This window comes from Lampris incognitus, chromosome 10 (assembly GCF_029633865.1).
Source record: "Lampris incognitus isolate fLamInc1 chromosome 10, fLamInc1.hap2, whole genome shotgun sequence".
Classification (NCBI taxonomy): Eukaryota; Metazoa; Chordata; class Actinopteri; order Lampriformes; family Lampridae; genus Lampris; species Lampris incognitus.
In genome coordinates, this window is record NC_079220.1 from 19149224 (window position 1) to 19172020 (window position 22797).

The following is a 22797-nucleotide window of genomic DNA, read 5'->3' on the forward strand; positions in this document are numbered from 1 at the left end:
ATTAGGGCAAGGACACGTGGGTTACCCTGCCATCCATCATCCATTATCCCCGAAGCTAGCAGCACCACCGTCACCCCCAGAGGACTATTGGCACAAAGACTGTGTGTGTGTGTGTGTGTGTGTGTGTGTGTGTGTGTGTGTGTGTGTGTGTGTGTGTGTGTGTGTGTGTGTGTGTGTGTGTGTGTGTGTGTGTGTGTGTGTGTAAGGATGTGCATTTTGACCTGATTTCCCTGTTTGAGTGCTTATAAAAAGTTATTAACGATTATTTTACTACCCGGTACCTTAATTGATGCACATGTTATGCAAATGAGCCACTCTCACCGCAGGTAAGTCTTACCCATTTGAGGTTGTCCATTTCATGAATCAGCAACATGAAAATAATCAAACACAACTATTTTATGGACTATTAGCTGGTTATCGTGAGCCACTGTTAGGTGCTGGGCAGTCCTGACCAACAATGAGATGTGGGGTTGTTTTTCATCGTCTTGTATTTGGAAATGGTAAAATGGTAAATGGTAGCATGGCGGTCTATTCCGTGGCCTACCAACACGGGGATCGCCGGTTCGAATCCCCATGTTACCTCCGGCTTGGTCGGGCGTCCCTACAGACACAATTGGCTGTGTCTGCAGGTGGGAAGCCAGATGGGGGTATGTGTCCAGATCGCTGCACTAGCGCCTCCTCTGGTCGGTTGGGGCGCCTGTTCGGGGGTGGGGGGGTGGGGGGAATAGCGTGATCCTCCCACATGCTACGTCCCCCTGGTGAAACTCCTCACTGTCAGGTGAAAAAAAGCGGCTGGTGACTCCACATGTATCGGAGGAGGCATGTGGTAGTCTGCAGCCCTCCCTGGATCGGCAGAGGGGGTGAAGCAGCGACCGGGACGGCTCGGCAGAGTGGGGTAAATGGCTGGGTACAATTGGGGAGAAAAAGGGGGAAAATCCAAAAAAGAAAAAGTAAATGGACTGCATTTACTGTGCTGTTCCAGTCTACCGACCACTCATAGTGCTTTACAGTGCATGCTTCACATCCACCCATCACACACATTCATACACTGATGGTGGAGGCTGCCATGCAAGGCACCAGCCTGCTCATCAGGAGCAGTTAGTGGTTCAGTGTCTTGCTCAAGGACACTTCGACACGCTCTCTGGAGGAGCCGGGGTTCAAACCAGCAACCTTCTGAGGAGACGACTTGCTCTACCTCCTGAGCCATGCTGCCCCATTGTCTTTACCCGTGACTCGCAGGCGGTTCATCACAGAGCCGGTGTGCTTATGATAGTTAAAGCTGCAATTCGCCGGCCGGCCGTCCACCCTACCTCTGCTGGTGTTTTGGTCACATTTCGTTAACGTTGTTCGCTTTATTACTTGCGAATGAGAAACCCAGCTAATGCCGCATCACTTTCAATCCATTTTGAGGCTTTCAGTCGTCTCCATTTCTCCCACCAAATTCGCAGCGTTGACCCAACGGGGAGATATGTCATGTTGCTTGTTGTCAGCGGGGCGCTGGTGTTGATGCGGTGCTCCACATGGCCGTGGTGCATGCCATTACAGATGGCCCCTCTAAGTTTGACATTGCATATATTGCAACGATCGGCCGATCCATCGATTAGTTCAAAACATCTCTGCTGGGTGGGTGCCGTTGTGTGCGAGTGGTGTGGCGTGACTGATCCATAACTATTAGTCCCATTGAAAGTAATTCGGCATGTTTTATTAGTATTTTAAAGATGTATCTATTAATGTTTAATAACATTTTAATCATTGAATTAATCAATCTCAAATATATATGCATATTTTAGTGCAAGCACACCGTACATTTTGGAATACTACTTTCGCTCCAGTACGCGGGTGCTGATGGCCATCTCTGCAGCACACGAGTGGATATTCTGAACTGTGTATGTGTGAGTATCAGTAGGAAAGTCAATAGCAGCACATTATATGGGGGTGCAGGACTATATATAGCCCACAGGACTGGACCCCTAGCCTGGCCGAGGGCCCACTGGTGAGGTGACATTTAGCCGCAAGGAGCGTCTGCGTAAAGGCAGACTGGTGGGTTGAAGAACTTCAGAATCAGAAATCAGGAACACTTAATTTGTCGTTTCATTTCATGCACTTGCGCACATAAAATTAAATGAAACATCCTTTTCCTCAGCCCACAGCAGTACAACACAAAAACAAAAACACATAGACAAGAACACATACCAAACTAACTCATATATCACACATATATCTAAACCGAAACAAACGCCAGCCAGGATGACTGTCGGAACTGCCGGTCTGCATGGGCTAGCAGTTAGCTTAGCCTGCCCCGCTTCCGTGTCCTGTCAGACCGCCCTCGGTGTTAGCTCTTCAGTTACAGCACCAAGCAGGGCCGTGGTCCCTGGGCCCACAGGACGAGGCAGACCAAGCTCTCTGAGCCAATCCAGTGCCAGCTCTCCCAGCCATCAAACGAAGACAAACTTAGACGTGGACAAAGACGCTGCATGGACGGTACTGGCTGAGGCCGCCGCAAACACGAATTTGTGCCGCCGTCTTCCCACACTGGAAGCGGGTGAGATTCAGCAGAGGAAGAAAGAAAAAACCAAATTGATGACGTACACCTTTTGACTAACCATGCACACACCCCTGTGCATGTTCACCGAGTGTGTTTAACTTTTGAGAACCATGGCAGTACAAGAAACTGTCGATCATCTTACCACACACACACACACACACACACAAACAGGTTTAGGGATTATTGCATGATCTGAACTAGATTAGAGATTACAAATCACATTAGAGTAGACTGGCTCAATTCCATAATCTGATAATGCGGCGCTAACCTGGCATCAGGGCATGGACATGAAACGAGTCTGATACATATCTGGTTACCCCCCCCCCCGTGTTGTGTGTGTGCAACTAGTGTGCATCAGTCTGGGTGGGTCCATGACTGCGTGAAGGTGTGTAAAGCAAGGCAGATGAATGTACGGGCTGTGTAAACTGGCCCCATCCACCGCCACTGTAAATACATTTAGTCAGCATAAATGTTCCATCTGCTACGATGTTGAAGGGCCTGTGCGAGTGAGACGGAGTACACGCCAGGACACACACACATACACACATACACACACACCTTTGTAAGCATTCCTTTCCTGTGCCGGTTTCCTGGAACACAGCACACTGCTTGTACTGTAATTTTGCAAATTTGGTGAATATGTCTACTGTGGTAGCTGCTGCAACGGCAGTAACCGTTAGATGGACATGTTAAACTTGTCGCTACTTGTGGTACTTTACACACACTTACACACACACACACACACACACACACACACACACACTTATACACACACACATTCGAATGCATGCATACAAACAGACGTGATTCCAGAGGCGTTTGGGGTGCATGCATCTGCAGTGAATTGCATGCAAACACTAGCAAAGCACACGGCCCGAAGATCACTGGCAGTGTAATTTCCCCAACACCCCACCTCCCAGTGAGGGGGGTCACGGACAATCACCTGTGATTCAGTTTTCATCAAAATACCGTAAAAAAACCTCATTTGACCATTTTATTGGAAAAGGCAGGCAAATCTTCCTTCAGGGGGGAAAAAGCACTGAACCTCCTCCTCCTCCATTCTCTCTTCACAACACAAACTGTGGTTTTAACACGTTTCTGTGTGCCACAGACACAACCTGTATTCTCACTCTCTCCCATGTGTGTGCGCGCGCACACACACACATACACACACACACAGTACTCAGTCATGTATGTACTTTAACTTAGTGAACGCTCAAATGTTTTTCTATCAAGATTACTTTTTATTTTATTCTTTTCTAGTCTCTCTCTCCTCCTCTCTGTCTCTCTCCTCACCTCTTCTCTCTCCTCCTCTCCCTCTCTCTCCTCACCTCTTCTCTCTCTCCTCTCCCTGTCTCCTCTCTATTTCTCCTCTCCCGCCTCAACTCTTCTGTCTCTCCTCTCCTCTTCCTCTCTCTCCTCGCCTCTCCCCCCCCCCCTCTCTGTTTCTCTCTCTCCCTCCACCTGTCGCCCCTTTCTCCTCTGTTTTGCCACCACACCCCTGCCCGGCCAATAAAAAAATTGCAGGGATGTATCACTCTTGTTTAAAGGCCCATAAATGTCAGACATATAACCTCACACGCACACACGCACACACACACACGCGCGCACACACACATGCATGCACGCACGTGCACACACACACACACACACACACACACACACACACACACACACACACACACACACACGCACAGCCACAGATCCATGGATGGAAGATGACAACAAGGTATGAACCATGCATCTGCTTCTCTGTAATGAGAGGCCACAGAATGGATTCAGAAATTCCAGCTTCCCGAATACACACCACCCATATCTTCGTGTGTGTGTGTGTATGTGTGTGTGTGTGTCTGTGTCTGTGTCTAGGGCACTAGCAAGAACACCTGGATCGAAGGCGAGGAAGACACACTATTATTGTGTGAACCCAGTGGAATCTCTGTTAGATCCCAGCTAGTGTGGCACCAGTGTGTGTGTGTCCGTGTGGTGCTGTGTCATGTGCACGTAACACACATGCACACCAAGGTATTATAGTTCACTAAACCTGAGCTAACAACTAAAACTAGGTGTGGAAAAACATTTGAGTTACCTGAAATAAACATGAAAAATAGACTTTAGAAAAAAAAAGAAAACTAACTGAAACTACATTGTGTACCTAGAACACTAACTAAAATAAAGTGATGACATACAGAAGGAAGTGTGTTTAGTCTTAGTCTTTGTGGATTCGGTCAAACTTGTCAACACAACCAGCATGAGGAGGCGTGGATGCATCTGTTTATTCAGACCGGCGGGTCTGCAGGACTGTGAGTCACAGTGCTGTGTTTGTATTGTGATAATGACAACAACAACAACTACAATAATAATGACCACAATAATAAGAAACTTTATCTATATAGCACTGAACTTCTTAAATCTTGCTCATGACAACTACCCCCCCCATGTTATAATAATAACAAATAAAAAAATAAATAAAACTAATACTGCAACACTTCTAAACAGTAACAACTAAAATGAAACGTGCAAAGCCACTCTGGGAAGTAACTGAAACTAAAGCGAACTGAAAATAGAAACTAATGAAAAATACAAAAATATAACAACTCTGATGTGCACACACGCCGTGCACAGTGGAAGGTTGGAGAGGGTGACGTAGGTGACAGGTATGAATTATAAATAGGGTGTGTGTGTGTGTGTGTGTGTTATATGCCCGGTGTGAGTCGACTGTGAGCCGAAGGGCCATGGAAAATGAATCAACACACCCGTAGCCTGAACTTCAGCTTTTCAGAAACAAGCTGTGCACACATTTTCTCCATATCCACTGTTAAGTGTTACTGTGGGTGGACGTCCATTAATTCGGTGTCTTCTTTGTCTGTCCCTGCCAAGTAAGCCCCTTTTAGTTTCACATAAGAAACAGGCATTTTGTGTGGAGATAACAGCGTTTGAGTTAGTCATGGCAAAAAAATTCAAGCGTTTTGTTTCTCCTGACCTCCATTAACAATGGACCCAGGCCACCTCTGGGTTTTATACCAACACAGTTATCGAAATTATTTTAAAAATACCCGATCTGTGTAGAGCTGGACTATACCAATTATCACAACATCTTTTATGATGTTGATGATGATGATGATGATGATACGCAGCAGAGAAGTGTGGGTCATGATGGTTGTCTATGTGGATCAGGTGTTGGCTGTTGGTGTCCCCTCAGCTAAAACAGTCTGGACAAGTTCACAGAACTGTACCACACCGCCTTTAAGACCAGCGAATGACAACACGCAAGTTTTATCCCGACATAACGACAACCAGAATCCCAGACGACAGCTAGGTTCATATCACCATATCATTAATATAACTGTTGTAGCTCAATATTCGTTTGGGGGAAATGCCACAAACAAGACACACGAACTGCTGCCTATCCCTTCACATCCTCGCTCCGCGGCTCACCACGCGGTTCCACTGTGGGAACCAATCCCGCATTTTCCAGCCGATTAAAAGCTGGCATGATCCAATTAGAAACGTAAAGGCGATAATAGCCCAGTGTCTCCCCCCGGTTCCCTCTTAATTCGCTATGGATGAACAAAAGCCGGGTTGACGCTTACCGCCTGCAGCTTGTGGCGCACTGCCGCCTTGCCGAGCGGCGGCGGCGGGTCGCCTCTCCTCTGCTGCCCGCTCCGAGGGGGCTCCTCGCCCTGGGCTTTGTTGACCCCCGCCCCGACCCGGTCTCTCTTCCCTCGGTTTCTGCCGGCTCCGTCTCCCCCTCTTCCTCCCCCTCCTCCTCTCCCATCCTCCCCCAAGTCGAAGGAGCTGAAGTTCCACACGATGAGCGTCTGGATCAACAGGACGGTGAGAGCGGCGAGCAGCGCCGAGCTGGAGCGCCGGGCCAGCCTGCGGCCACACGGCGGGCCGACCACCATCTTCTGCCCCCCGCACACGCAGACGCACGCACAGCGCCTCAAGCTGAGAGTCACGCCGCTCCGCTGAATACCGACGGCGGCTATGAGAGCCTCCTCTGCTCCGTCTGTTACGTGCTGCCGGCAGTCTGATAGAGAGCAGAGGGAGGAGGAGGAGGTGGTGGTGGAGGAGGAGGGAATTTGGCAGCGGCTTAAAATGAGGAGAGCGGTTTGGAAGCTGGAGAGAGAGCGAGAGAGAGCGAGTGACTGACAGAGGAGAGAGAGAGAGAGAGAGAGAGAGAGAGAGAGAGAGAGAGAGAGAGAGAGAGAGAGAGAGAGAGAGAGAGCGCGCGCGAGAGAGGGGGAGGACGCAGACGCTCTCTGGTGGCCATTAGTAAAATAGCAATTTTTAAAGCGCACAGCTTTTTAAATAAGAATGAAGTATGAAGGCATCTACAAAGGCATTAATAGGTATGATTCAAGATTCAAAGGTTAATTTGTCACATACTTAACGCCCAAGCACAGTGAGCAGTGAAATGCTTTTACTCCCATGGTGAACTCCCAAAGTGGCCGTTGTCCTACAGAAACGGTGAGAAGCCCATCTTTTCTGTTTAGTCAGGACTAAAATAAACGCAAAAAGCCAAAAGGACTCACTTTCTTTAAATTTTCAGTTAGGGTTGTGGTCAGTGATGTACTGGAGGTTGAAGTTCAAAGTTTATCTGTCACATAGTTGTACTGGTGCAACATTATAGTGAAATGCTAGATGGCATTTCCCAAATGACTGTGCAAGGCGTAGCAAAGCGAGAAGAAAAAACGATGTAAGAATAAGGAAATCTAAGAGAAAGCACAATCTAAAAAGGAAATCGAGAAATAAAATAATCTAAATCCAACAAACTAGTCCAAATTAGTCCCAAGTTACTGTAAACCGTCATATACAATGTGAAGTGTGCAGTGTGCGTACCCATGTGCATAATTTGCAAACAGATATTGTTATATACAGACGGGTGACAAAACTAAAGGAAAACCTGAATGCTTGACCCCTACAGTGAGGGGGTCTGGGGTCCCTGTTATGCTGTGGGGGGCATTTTCCCGGCATGGTTTGGGTCCCCTTGTCCCCTCAGAGGGAAGGGTCACTGCAAATCAATACAAAGAGTAATCACCTTTGTCCTATGATGAGACATTTCTATCCTGATAGGAGTGGTCTCTTCCAGGATGACAATCAATCAATCAATCAAGTTGCATTTTTATAGTGCTTTTCTAGTTGCAACAGCCACTCAAAGCGCTTTACAATTAATTCACACACACACATATAAAACATTGTGACAATGCCCCCATTCACAGGGCACGAGGGCTCACTGAATGGTTTGATGAGTATGAAAATGATGTAAATCATATGCTACGTATGGCCTTCACACTCACCAGATCTCAACCCAGTTGAACACCTATGGGAGATTTGGACCGACGTGTTGGACAGTGCTCTCTACCACCATCGTCAAAACACCAAATGAGGGAATATCTTTTGGAGGAATGGTGTCCATCCCTCCAGTAGAGTTCAGAGACTTGTAGAATCTATGACCAGGGGCACCGAAGCTGTTCTGGAGGCTCCTGGTGGACCAACACCTTACTGACACACTTTATGTTGGGTGTTTCCTTTCATTTGTCACCTGGTCTGTACCTTATATACAGAAGTACATTAGACTAGAATGTACTGATATACAATATTAAACCAAGTGCAAATCCATACGCAATGTAGGTTGTACTGATGGCATGAAATATATACAGGCAACTGCAGAAGTACTTGGCAAATGCACACGTGTACAGGACGATATGCAGGAAGGAAATTGGACAAGTCACGTGCTCTCCTATAGGGGAAGGTGGAGGCATTCTGAGTGGGATGGAAGAGAAGATGGATCAGAGGTCAGAATATGCCAGCATTTATATTCACCACAGCTCTCACATCATTGCAATTTCCACCCTATCATGTCTGCTCGTGGTGTAATTCAGAGAACTGCTTTTTCATTTTTCTATTGTGTACTGTCTTAACAGTCTGACACAATCAAAAATTTTTTTTCATTTTGTTAAGCCTGGTTGATAAGTAGGATTCAGGGAAGCCACGTGAACAAAATCGTAACCGTTTCTCATTCTCGGATGCCTCATCTGAGTCACGATTGCAGTGGATCCTATGCAGCTGACAGAAAGTCAAACTGTGTTTCAGGAAGAAAGGATGATTACATTTATGTATTCTTGCACAGCCAAAGACAAATGCACAAGCCCCTTCATTTGACCCAAGGAGATTATTATTACTATCATCGGTCTCCAACCATGCAGTAAGCATTATACATTTTGCAATGCAATAAAGCGGCCCGCTGTTCCATGGCGTCTCACCCTCTAATGCACTTTCAACCGGATTACTTTGATTTCATGCATATTGCAGAGAAGTGCCAGTGATCTTATTGAATGAACTTCTAAAATTAGAGGAGATGAGATTTCATTAGCCCTCACTCTTCCGCTACGTCTTCCTCTATTTTTTTTCTTTCTTCAAAGCTATAATCCTGAAGATTTGCCGCTTCACCGACACATATGCATTTACACTGCCGGTGTGATTGCAATGGTGTGTTGGAGCAATCCATACCCTGGAGAGCCATTTGAAATGGAGCAGAGTCCACGGTGCAGTAAAATCCACATCTCCCCCATCGCCAAACAAAGACACCCACGGCTGAACCTGAGGTTTAGTTGTTGATGTTGTGGTGCAAGTTTCCTCTGCCAGAATCCACGTGTGAGCCATAACAACCTCACTTCTTGGCTGGTATGGTGACGATATAAACCATCAAAAAAGTGTTTCGTTTTTCCCGTGAAAGTCCTACCTGACAGTAACCACTGAAACTAGCAACTACAAAATGTTCATGATGTGAATATTCGGTATTAGCTATAATCTTATATATGCCGGTGATAGAAAGTATCAGAACCAGAATCCGGTTTATTGGCCATGTAGGTTTGCACACACATGGAATTTGACTCTGGTTTCATTGCTCTCACAGTGTACGAAACCAGAGTCAAATTCCAAGTGTGGGGCATCCAGGTAGTGTAGCGGTCCATTCTGTTGCCTACCAACACGGGAATTGCCAGTTTGAATTCCCAAGTTACCTCTGGCTTGTTTGGGCATCCCTACAGACACAATTGGCCATGCCTGTGGGTGGGAAGCTGGGTGTGGGTGTGTCCTGGTCGCTGCACTAGCGCCTCCTCTGGTCGGTCGGGGTGCCTGTTCAGGGGGGAGGGGGAACTGGGGAGAATAGTGTGATTCTCCCACGCGCTACAGCCCCCTGGCGAAACTCCTCACTGTCAGTTGAAAAGAAGCGGCTGGTGACTCCACATGTATCGGAGGAGGCATGTGGTAGTCTGCAGCCCTCCCTGGATCGGCAGAGGGGGGTGGAGCATCGACTGGGACGGCTCGGAAGAGTGGGGTAATTGGCCGGATACAGTTGGGGAGAAAAAGGGGGGAAATTAAAAAAAAAAAAGATAAAATTCCAGGTGTGTGCAAACCTACATAGCCAATAAACCTGATTCTGATTCAATGTTTGTTTGCAGAGGAATGTTCAGGATGGCAGCTCTAATACTTTTTATTTTGAGTGCATTTCAAATTGTGCCAGACGGCATCATTAATTTTTAATCACCATCTTTGGAACAAGTTAGCACAAGTGTGTTTGGTGTTTTTGCCCAGCGGCTCTGTTGCAGCATTGCATGTTGTCCACATTGTGGATTGAACTAAATTCCACGTTTGGCTTCCAAGAGGTTCTTATTTGCCTTGTGCAAAGTGGAGCTGTTTAGTACTTCCATTAAGTGTTTTATTATTTCATTCACAATCTGTCACCTCATTTTTTGCCAAGTCTACTCTGCACATGTACAGCATGCCTATTCATAACGGAGAAGGGATCCTTCCCTTTGATGCACTTGCTGAGGCCCTTGGTATGAATGTGAATGGATTATTGCATGTGTTGGATGCTGAATGCATTGTCGATCCATTATTCAAGCCGCTTATCCCAATCGGGGTCGCGGGAAGCAGGAGCCTATCCCAGCAGTCATTGGGCGGTAGGTGGGGAGACACCCTGGACAGGCCGCCAGGCCATCACAGCCCCCCCCACACACACACACACATTCACACCTAGGGACAATTTAGTACAGCTGATTCACCTGATCTACATGTCTTTGGACTGTGGGAGGAAACCAGAGCACCCGGAGGAAACCCACGCAGACACGGGGAGAACATGCAAACTCCACACAGAGGATGACCTGGGATAACCCCCAAGGTTGGATAACCCCGGGGTTCGAACCCCGGACCCTCTTGCTGTGAGGGACCGTGCTAACCCCTGCACCACCGTGCCGCTAAATGTATTGTTTCAGGCTTTATTTGTGCAGCTATGGTTTGGCTCACCAAACAAATACTACACTCTTAAGCTGTACCTTGCATGAATCTGCCATAGACCAGCGGGATCAGGTTTCCCCACTCCTCTCTTACCTTTCCTGGTTTATTCACTTGGGTATAACCTCCTGCATTTCTACATTCATTAGATGTTACTCTGGAATCTCCTTCCCTTCTTTCTCAATTGCCTTCCTCCTTTTCCCACCCTCTCTGGGGCTCTCCATGGTGGCTCTACTCATCTGCGTAGGCAAGAAGAGACTCGACGCCTTTTCAAGCTCCACAGCTAAATTAATGATGCTGGGCCTTTGAAAAAAAAAACTGAGATAATATCTGGCAAAACGTTCTGCGATTTAAAAATCACTAGAGGGGAGTGGGGGTTCACTAGTTTGAGATTTTCACATTAAAAACTGGAGATTAACGATCACACCAGACAGATGCTTATGCATCATCGTCTTTGGATGAGACATTGCAGAGTGAAGTCGGCGTTCAAATGTGTTTTCTTGTGGCGTTAAAACACCATCTCCAGAGGAGACGGGGCGGTGAGGTAAATGTGATAATGGTGATGGATTGCACGGCAAGGAACAGAGAGGCCAGTGGTCTTTGGTCATTTCAAGGCCATTGCCACAACCTCTTGAGTTTGAATTGGCACTCCGTCCGTAGGTAGCTGCTGGTCACCACACACTCACATTCCCGGAGGAGCTGGTGTTAATGAATGGAGGGTAGAGGGGACCGAAACGCAAGCTTGCTTTTTATGAGTTATCCGTCATCGTGAAGCTTGACAGACGTGATAAATAATTGAAACTGTATTCCTGCAGATAGATGTTGTTCATAGATATAAAACTGAAGAAGGTGCAAGAGAGGGCAGAGGAATGAATGAAGGGGCATGGTGAATAGTGGTGAGCAATAAACATTGCTGTCCTGGGGCGGGCATGATCCTGGAGGGGAAACCCAGGAATAGCTAAGACTTGTAGCAGCGGCTGGTGCACTGAGGCTGATGTAGGTAGCTTAGATGTAAGATTCATCCATCCATCCATTATCAAAACCGCTTATCCTGCTCTCAGGGTCACAGGGATGCTGGAGCCTATCCCAGCAGTCATTGGGTGGCAGGCGGGGGGGCCCCCCGGACAGGCCACCAGTCCATCAAAGGTCTGACAAAAACACACACACACAGAGCCCCCGAAGGAAACCCACGCAGACACGGGGAGAACATGCAAACTCCACACAGATGACAACCCGGGACGCCTCCCAAGGTTAGACTACCCCAGGGCTCGAACCCAGGACCTTCTTGCTGTGACGCGACAATGCTAACCACTGCGCCACTGTACCACCAGACGTAGACAGAGGATACCAGATAGATGTGCCAATGTGTATGTAAAAACTGTTGCGAGGGTGTCCAGGTAGTGTAGTGGTCTATTCCGTTGCCTACCAACATGGGAATCGGCAGTTCGAATCCCCATGTTACCTCCAGCTTGGTCAGGTGTCCCTACAGGCACGATTGGCAGTGTCTGCGGGTGAGAATCCGGATGCAGGTATGTGTCTTGGTCGCTGAACTAGCGCCTCCTCTGGTCAGTCGGGGCGCCTGTTCGGGGGGGGGCGGGAACTGGGGGGAATAACGTGATCCTCCCACGTGCTACGTCCCCCTGGTGAAACTCCTCACTGTCAGGAGAAAAGAAGCAGCTGGTGATGTCACATGTATCAGAGGAGGCATGTGGTAGTCTGTAGCCCTCCCCGGATCGGCAGAGGGGGTGGAGCAGCGACCGGGATGGCTCGGAAGAGTGGGGTAATTGGCCGGATACAATTGGGGAGAAAAAGGGGGAAAAATCCCCCTCAACCCCCCATCCAAAAAAACCCATTTTAAAATTACCGTATTAATATCATTAAGATAACACAAAGTAATGAAATTTAGAAAAAGGCTTGGACAGAATGACAATTTACTCAGACATGCTAATGACACAGGGCTATGGTGCTAATGTTGTTTCTGCTGAAAATTACAGCAATTGTGATTGAGGAGGGGTATGGGGGCTACAATGGTCAGATATTTGGTGGTGTTTCTCCACACACACATAGACACGTAACTGCATGCACATACAATGCTCGCACACACACACACACACAAACACACACACACACACACACACACACACACACACACACACACATGGACTCCCTCATTAATCAACAATCCTTTGGTGTATGATAAACTAGCTAATTTCTTCAGTTGGCTCCCCACCTGACTGGCCAACAGAGGCAGGCTTGGGATCAACTGGCTCATTTGTTACTACGCCCCTTATTTTGAGAAAAACTGTTTAGAGCAGCTTCAGTCAACCATTCAAATGCTTACTGACCCCTTTTAGGGGCAAGAATAGATAAAACAAAGAAGGTTTTGTGTGTGTGTGTGTGTGTGTGTGTGTGTGTGTGTGTGTATGTGTGTGTGTGTGTGTGTGTGTGTGTATGTGTGTGTGTGTGTATGTGTGTGTGCACAGTATGCTCTGTGTGCGACAGTGCACAGTATGCGGGGTTGTGTTTGTATTTCTGTGTTTTCTGATTTTGCCACAATGCACGACAACCATTGCCTAGGGATGATTAAATTATAGCTGTTATTTTCCATCCTTGCCAACATTTTATTTATGCTTTGATTAATCAGTTTCCAGATGCTGTCTGCTCTCAGTGTAGTGCAACCTTCTCCCTGGTAATTTCAGCCTTCTCCCTTTGAATTGTAAGGATTGGGGACATAAACTGAAATCAGTTTTATCTTTTTTTCCCATTTAACTGTTTTTGTGCGAGCCAAACCATTTTATACTCTACATAAAAAAGTGATGTGTGTGTGTGTGTGTGTGTGTGTGTGTGTGTGTGTGTTTGTGTGTGTTCTGGCTGTCAGTGCTCTAATGCATGATTAACCAGTTATTTAATCATAAGCTGAATGACAGAGTTTGACAATGCTCAGTGCACCTTGAGATTGCGGATTTGCACTGCTAAGTTATGCACTCAGAACCAACCCATCTGCTTTAGAAATTAGCATAAAATGAGCATAATGTGAGGTTTGACGTTTTCCCCTTCATAATGTCTTGCATTGTTCAGAACAAAGTTATGCTCTATTTTCCTTTTATAAGCCTGAGACATCATCTCAGCTGAGTGTGGCATTTACAGATTCAGACAATGTTTGCACAAATGTGATAGCTTGCGAGGGAAATAATGTGCATTCAAGTCCATAGCAGCCTCATCTCCTTAGTGTTTAAACCACTAAGAGCCAAATGTAATGTTCTCTAGATGTGTATCTGTTCATCTCCTGGATTGCCACCTTGTCATGGTGGAGAAGCTCGCATGTACCAATGATCCCAAGAACTATGCCATCCTGAGCTTGACTCCTGGTAGGGTCAAGGGGGAGGTTCCAGACAAAGCGCGATCCAAGAAAGACCTCAACGGCGGAACTGGCAGAAAATGTCTCCAGCTCACGAAGGCAGCGAAGGCGGATGAAGGCTGTAACAGAGGGTGGCCCCCAATTGTCTTAGTTCTCCATGCCATTGGATGCGGGCCACCCCCTGCCAAGGACCATGTGGTGGCTGCAGGGGCATCAGCCACTCCACATAAAAAGCTGTCACGCACAGGCATCCTCTCATTATGCAGCTCCAGGATCAGCCCCTACAACCACCTGAGGACCCAGAGGGAGGACAGTCATACTCGACCGCAGATGTGACTGCCGATGATCTGTTAAAGTATTTTTGTTTAAAATATCCATAGCTTCCTAACTGAAAAAACACAATACAGTCTCAGTGGCTACTTCATTAGGTATACCTACTAGTATTATTAGTACCGGGTAGGACCTCCTTTTACATGCAGAAAAAGCCTGAATTCTTCATGGCATGGATTCAACAAGGGATTTTGTTCCAGTGCTGATTTAATAGCATCACATGGTGCCTGCACTTATATCATCCTTCTGTTCTTGCTGCAAACTCCCCATCCCACCTCTACTGGATTGAGATCAGGAGACTTTGCAGGCCATTGGAGTACACTGAAGTCACAGTCATGTTTGTGGAGCCAGTTTGGAGGAATAAGTGCTTCGTGACATGGCACGTTATCCTGCTGGAAATAGCCATTGGGAAGTGGGTAGTGTGTGGCCATAAAGGGATGCACAATGCTCAGGTGCATTGTGGCCTTCAAAAAAATGCTTATTCTGGATTAAAGGTACCAAATGGAATTTTCCTTTGAAAAGCCTTTTATAGAATATTTTGAAATCTGCATTTTTTACATTGGCTTATCCTCTCCTTTTCTTCTCTTATTGGTGGATATGATTCACCAACTGTTGAATTACAAGAAACCAAGTGAAACTAATATAAAATGTCATTTAGTTGTTCTCGACCCTTGATTTGATTTACATGGCAATCTTTTGAGGTAAACCCGCTTTTCGTCTTACCTACCTATCAGGTATGAAATCCTTCTCCAACTGCAGCTTTTTCCACGTAGGAAGAGTATCACCAGTATTTATGGAATTTCTTTCTTAGTCCCATTGTCTTCTCCATTCAACATGGTCAGGTTTACATATCTTTGCTTTTGTTGCAGCTGCTTCGCTTCCTCCGGTTGACATGTCTTTTTTTGCGTTTTATGCCTGTTGAAATTGGTAATACGTCACCCCTGTACTTGTGATGTGAATGTGTGTCCTTGTGTTTGTGCTGGAAGTACATGTGATGCAAACTATAGTCTCACTAGTGGTCAAAAACAGATACCTTTTAGGAGCCTTATGTGTGCAGAAAACATTACACTACCAACACCAACCTGTACCATTGAAAAATAACAGGATGGATTCATGCTTTCATTCCAAATTCTGACCCTACCATTTGCATGTCACAGCAGAAGCCAAGATTAGGCAGACCAGGCAACATTTTTTTCAATCTTGAATCATCCAGATTTGGTGATCCCCTGCCCACTTGAGCCTCATCTTCCTGTCTATAAAAATGACAGAAATTAAACTTGCTGTTGCAGCCCCTCTGCTTCAAGGCTCAACATTTTGTGTATTCAGAGATGTTGCTCTACACAGCACTGTTGTAATGAGTGGTTGAGTATTTGCGGCCTTCTTGTCAGCTTGAAGAAGTCCGGCCATTCTCCTGACCACTCATTAACAATGTTTTTTTTACCCACTGAACTACCACTAACTGGATGTTTCGTTTTTTTGTATCATTCTTTCTAAACTCCAGAGACTAGTGTGTGAAAATCTCAGGAGGTCAGTAGTTTCTGAGGTACTTGTACCACCACATCTGGCACCATAAATTATTCCACAGGATTAGCTAGCCTGCAAGCCAGCAACGCTAGCTCAGATTTCGCGTTTTTACCTTTTCATCAGTTTTCACAACAATGGCATATACACTTGCACAACTTCTGTGCCTTCAGAACCACCACTTTCAACCTACAAGAGAAGCCCTAACCTGCTGTTGTGTGCTTGGGGTCTTGCACTACAGTTGGCGTTACAGACACGGGCTCCTGCCGGGGTTTTGACCTGAATGCCGCAACCACAACAACACTACATGTCATCATTGGTAACACTGTGAGACCACGGAGGTTACAAGACCGAAAATGTGGAGTGGATTTTATAGCACTATGACTTAGTATCATCAAATACTTTATTCATCCCCAAGGGGAAATTGGGTTCTATTACAGACACTCACGCTCTAATAACTAAAAACTAACAAAATACAAGATAAGAAAATAGAAACAAATAGAGACAAGAAAAACAGAAAAAAGTAGAAATAAAAGATAAACTAAGAAATAGAAATAAGAACAAAATATATCAACAAGCATGGTGCACATTACACCCCATCTATACTGCACTACCGCAGCACAAAACAAGCAGCACAAACAAAACCTGACAGGGCCAGTCCAATGACCATTAACTCCGAGTGTCTGACAGTCTGAGTCTAAAGGAGGACTTGTAAAGTTTGATGGCCACAGGCAGGAATGACCTGCTGTAGTGCTCTGTGGTGCTTTTCGGCAGAATGAGTCTATGACTCAAAGTACTCCTGTGCCCAACCAGCACGGCATGGAGTGGGTGGGAGACATTGTCCATGATGGCACATAATTTCAACAGCGTCCTCCTCTCAGAAACCACACCAGAGAATCCAGTTCCACCCCCACAACGTCACCAGCCTTGCGGATCAGTTTATCGAGCCTGTTTGCATCCACTACCCTCAACCTGCTTCCCCAACACACAACAGCAAACAGGAGAGCACTGGCCACCACAAACTCATACCACATCCTGAGCATTGTCTGGCAGATGTTGAAGGACCTAAGCCTCCTTAAAAAGTTGAGATGGCTCTGTCCCTTCTTGTAGAGAGCATCAGTGTTCTTAGCCCAGTCCACTTTATTGTCTATATACACCCCCAGGTACTTGTAGTATTCCACAGTGTCCACACTGACCCCCTGGATGGAAACGGGGGTCACTGGTGTCATGTTCCTCCTCAGATCAACAACCAGCTCCTTTGTCTTAGTCATGTTGAGCTGCAGATTGTTCCATTCACACCATGTGACAAAGTTTCCCACTACAGCCCTGTACTCAGCCTCCTTGCCCTTACTGATGCATCTGACTATAGCAGAATCATCAGAGAATTTCTGAAGATGGCAGGACTCTGTGTGGTAGTTGAAGTCCGTGGTGTAGAGGGTGAAAAGCAAGGGAGACAGGACTGTCCCCTGTGGAGCCCCAGTGTTGCTGACTACTCTGTCCGACACACAGTGTTGCAAGCATACATACTGTGGTTTACCAGTAAGGTAGTCAACAATCCAGGACACAAGGGGGGCATCTACCTGCATTGCTGTCAGCTTCTCACCCAGTAGAGCTGACCGGATGGTGTTAAAAGCACTAGAAAAGTCAAAGAACATGACCCTCACAATGCTTGCTGGCTTATCCAGGTGGGCATAGGCACGGTTAAGCAGGAAAATGATGGCATCCTCAACTCCCAGTTGGGGTTGGTAGGCGAATTGGAGGGGGTCTAAGTGTGGCTTGACCATGGGCCGAAGCTGCTCCAGGATGAATCTTTCCAGAGTCTTCATGATATGTGAAGTCAATGCTACCGGTCTGTAGTCCTTGGAGTCCCTGGGATGTGGCGTTTTAGGCACAGGAACAAAGCAGGACGTCTTCCACAGCACGGGGACCCTTTGAAGTCTAAGGCTCATGTTGAAGACATGGTGAAGCACTCCACATAACTGGGGGGCACAGGCTTATACAGAGACTTGCTGTAGACCCGACTCCATCAAACGCTCCACTGCCTATCAGCATGGAATTCCTGTGCACACAGTCTCTCCCTAACAAATCCCTCCTGCTTCATGACCACATCTTGGACAAAAGTCTTGACATAATGTGCCTAACCAAAACCTGGCATCAGCCTTGGTAGGCAATGGAATAGACCACTACGCTACCCGGACGCCCAGTTGGTAGCTTTATCATAAAAGTAAAACCAAGTCAAATCACTGACAATGTGAACATTCGAAAGTTATAAAACCATTTGATAGGAACCGTTAGCATAGCATGCTAGCATTATGGTAACAATTTTGCTCTAACATAGCAAGAAGGCACACATCAAGATCAGGAAAATATACAAATGTTAACAAGTACAGCTTAGCCTGATGAAAGAAGAGCTCAGCCTTACAAAGTAGAGCTGAGAAGCGAAGATGTCCTGAAAGAGCCGTTGTACACTTGATTGTTTGACTATTTGCCTTAATGAGCAAATGAACCTGATAATGTGGCCACTGAGTACAACAGGTTCTAAAAAAATGAAGAGGACAAGTCCTCAAAGGAATCTATATCCAGTTGCTATATCCAGTTGCCCAATATAAAGGGCAGCAAGACTGGACTACAGAACTGAAGGAACTGGTCCAATGTTGACATTCAAAAGCCAGGAGTGACAAATTTGGTCAAGGGGTTTTGAGAATTACCATGTAGCCTGGTGGTAGGGAGCAGTTCTGGAATAACCTGTGATACCGCATTTAGAACATTGGTGACGTGGTCCCTACATGATTCCCCAATTTCCCTGCACCTGAACTCAGATTTAAGAGAGCAGAAGTGATCCGAGAACAGGCAAGTTTCCTCAGTTCATTTAATCTGAGAGTAAGAAACCCAGAAATGGCTGCATGGAAGTACTTTGGATCAGTTCAGTTGAAACACCCTGTCAGAGGAAGAGCTATACACCATCAAGTAGAAAAGAAGGCAAGGACTTTTCATTTTACATGGACAGCAATAATTTAAGACCCATCAATTGAACGGGTGTTGAGACATCTCCAATGTAGGGAGACCTAAAGAGCAAATGTTTTAACTAAGTCAGTTTAAACATTAAAGCGGTTCAAGGTAACTTTTTTGCTTTAATATTGTGGCGAATTCTACTGGAGTGTTCCTGCTCGAAGTCAGGGGGTTCATTTGCATATTACCCATGATGCAACTAAAGAGTGTTAATGTTTTGGTTATGTTGTGGGATACTGAACATGTTAAAAACGGGCATATCTGTTACAGATAGCGGGGACGTGGTGTAAGGAAATGGGGACATTATGAGAGAAGTTGTATTAGACAGCATGCTATTTCCCACCATGAGTGTAAAGAGTAGGCAAATAGGTAAGGTCGGTTCTGTGGCCAAGAAAAGATGATAAGCTGAGACCAATACTAACTTGTGTCTGTTATGACTGGCTTGTCTTACGGTCATTAAAAGCCTGCTGGTTAACTCTAAAAGGTTGGCTGGTTAACTCTGAAAGGTTGGTTGAGAAGTCCATTATTTGACCATGTCACATTGGTGTCAGAAGTGGGATACTTCGGCATTATCAAAACTCTGCGGCGGCTGCAGGAAAGATTCTACTGGGGGTGGTGAAGGCGAGACGTGGAGCGGTTCTGCCGTAACTGCAACACCTGCAATGCAAAGAAGGGGCCTGCTGGGCATCCCATGACCCCCTGCAGTAATACAGGATGGGGGCGCCCATGGAAAGAATTGGAGTGGATGTGGTTGGGCCATTCCCCGTGACAGAGGATGGTAATCGTTACATCCTCACAGTGAAGGATTATTTCACCAAGTGGCCCGAGGCCTATGTCATCCCTGACCAATCTACAAGCACAGTGGTAGACTGCCTTATTGAGGGGATGTTTACCTGGTTTGGAGTGCCAGAGGAGTTACACAGTGACCAGGGGCACAATTTTGAATCCCAGGTGTTTGGGGAGGTGTGTCGGCGCCTTGGGGTGCGGAAGACCAGGAACACTCCCCTACACCCTCAAAGTGATGGCCTGGTTGAACGGTTCAATTGGACCTTGGTCACACAACTAGCCATGCTCACGGCGAGGCATCAAAGGGATTGGGACCGCCATCTGCCCCTGGTACTCATGGCATACCGGTTGGCCACTCAGGAGTCTACGGGGTGCACCCCAGCTGCACTAATGTTTGGTCGGGAGCTACGGATGCCTGTGGATCTGGTCTTTGGCAAGCCACCAAACTCACCAGTACAAGGGCCGCCAGGCCAGGACTATGTAGACGCACTACAGGACCGGATGGAGGCTACTCATCAGCTGGCTCGAGAGAATATGGCTTCTGCAGGGGAAAGGCAGAAGAGAGCCTATGATGTACGTTGCCACCGCAAAGAGTACAAGCAGGGGGACAACGTATGGATGTATAACCCACGGCGAAAGAAGGGATGGTCCCCAAAGTTGGACAGCAACTGGGAGGGGCTCTGCCTCATCCTGAAGAGGATCTCAGAGGTTACCTATAGAGTGAAGCTGCACAGCCGCCCTCAGATAGTCATCCTTCACTAAGATCGCCTCGCACCTTACTTCAGCCGGGACAGCGACCAAGCCGGGACTGAAAGTGTGGTGGGAGGAGGTGGGGTGCCAGACTCCTCTTCCTCTGTAGACCAGGCTACCGGGGTCCAGGGAGGGGGTAAGGACACTGCTGAATCAGAGCCAACCTCCCTGGATGTCAGCAAGGAGCTACCATCAGAGCACCTTGTTTTGGGCCAGGGAGGGGGTGGGGGCACTGGGTTTACAGAGCTGCCCTCCCTGGCCAGGAATGGAAACAGCGATGACGTCAAGGGTGGGGGCTTGGACCCAGTGGATACAGAGCCGCCACCGTCATCCATCAGCAGCCCGCGCCAAGGAGCAGCCCGGAATGGGAGAGGTGCTTGGCGGAAGAAACCCTCATGGTGGATGGACCTATCCACATGGGATTTGGGTTAGGCCAACGGGACGTTTGTTTTTCAAGGAAGGGGGCAGTGTGGCGAATTCTACTGGAGTGTTCCTGCTCGAAGTCAGGGGGTTCATTTGCATATTACTCATGATGCAACTGAAGAGTGTTAATGTTTTGGTTATGTTGTGGGATATTGAACATGTTAAAAACGGGCATATCTGTTACAGATAGCGGGGACATGGTGTAAGGTAATGGGGACGTTATGAGAGAAGTTGTATTAGACGGCATGCATTTCCCACCATGAATGTAAAGAGTAGGCAAATAGGTAAGGTCGGTTCTGTGGCCAAGAAAAGATGATAAGCTGAGACCAATACTAATTTGTGTCCGTTATGACTGGCTTGGCTTACAGTCATTAAAAGCTTGCTGGGTAACTCTGAAAGGTTGGTTGAGAAGTCCATTATTTGACCACGGCACAATATCAAATTCATTTTGGTCACATAGTGTGATGTCTATGTGAAAATGACACAATCACTGTTCAGATCAGTTCCTTAGAAGCCTTGTTTTTGCAATAGTTTGTGTGCCATGTGGCACAAAACCCCCTGTGAAATGTAGGGCTTTGTGGCACATATATCAGTATAGCAATTTTATTTTAGCTCGTCTGTAGCTCCCCTCCTTCAGTGATACTCTTTTAAGCGATGGCTTAAAGGGTTAAACAAATGCTACTGTATGATGCAAAAGCAAAAAAGCATCACATTCGGGCCAAAATTCAAAGTCATGTTGTGCCTCTTTAAGCAACTGCTGATTAAACCATTTGTATAGACTGCATAAGCCTTACCTGGCATTAAACATTGATGCTTGCCATTGCCACTTGAAAACTACGTCTTGCAAACTGCAGATCGGCAGCAATAATGAATTGAGACTCAAGTTCACCCTTCAGAAGGAACAAAGGCAATCACTGCCTGGGGCAAAGCAGGGTAAAGGCTACAGCTAAGACAGTCCAACACTGGTTGAGGGCAAGAGTCATCCTGAAGCTGTTGGGGGAACCTTTTGGGGCACATAGCTAGCCATCTGGGGCATGTGTGACTGCTGGCCCCACCACAGTCAATTTCTTTTCTTTTTCGTTTTTTTTTTGTACAAACTAACCTGGCAATTAAAAACCAGTGGTGGAAAGAGTATTCAACTCTTTTTTTCCAAGTAAAAGTAGCAATACAATAGTGTAAAAATACGCCATTACTAGTAAAAGTTCTGCATTCAAGATTTGATTTATTTAAAAGTAATGAAGTATTAGCAGGGCGGCATGGTGGCGCAGTGGTTAGCGCGGTCACGTCACCGTAAGAAGGTCCTGGGTTCGAGCCCCGGGGTAGTCCAACCTAGGGGGTCGTCCCGGGTCGTCCTGTGTGGAGTTTGCATGTTCTCCCCGTGTCTGCGTGGGTTTCCTCCAGGGGCTCCAGTTTCCTCCCACCGTCCAAAGACATGCAGGTCAGGTGAATCGGCCATACTAAATTGTCCCTAGGTATGAATGAATGTGTGTGTGTGTGTGTGTGTGTGTGTGTGTGTGTGTGTGTGTGTGTGTGTGTGTGTGTGTGTGTGTGTGTGTGTGTGTGTGTGTGCCCTGTGTGATAGTCTGGCAGCCTGCCGAGGGTGTATCCCTGCCTGCCGCCCAATGACTGCTGGGATAGGCTCCAGCAGTCCTGAGAGCAGGATAAGCGGTTTGGAAAATGGATGGATGGATGGAAGTATTAGCAGTAAAATGTACTTAAGTATCCAAAATTAATCTACTCATTCTGAAAAATGATCCCGTTCATAGTGTTAAATTAT

The 22797-nt window shown here is 46.7% G+C and overlaps 1 protein-coding gene across 1 annotated transcript in view; it reads right to left on the reverse strand.

Annotated features, from left to right (window-relative positions):
• LOC130119757 (xylosyltransferase 1-like) overlaps positions 1-11067 on the reverse strand; it is a 48835-nt gene extending 37768 nt beyond the window's left edge. The window contains exons 1-2 of the mRNA XM_056288360.1: positions 11000-11067; positions 6136-6637 (exon numbers count right to left, since the gene is read on the reverse strand). Of these exons, the coding sequence (XP_056144335.1) occupies positions 6136-6637; positions 11000-11067 (570 nt within the window). The remainder of the gene's footprint in view (positions 1-6135; positions 6638-10999) is intronic.
• Positions 11068-22797: the final 11730 nt, after the last annotated feature.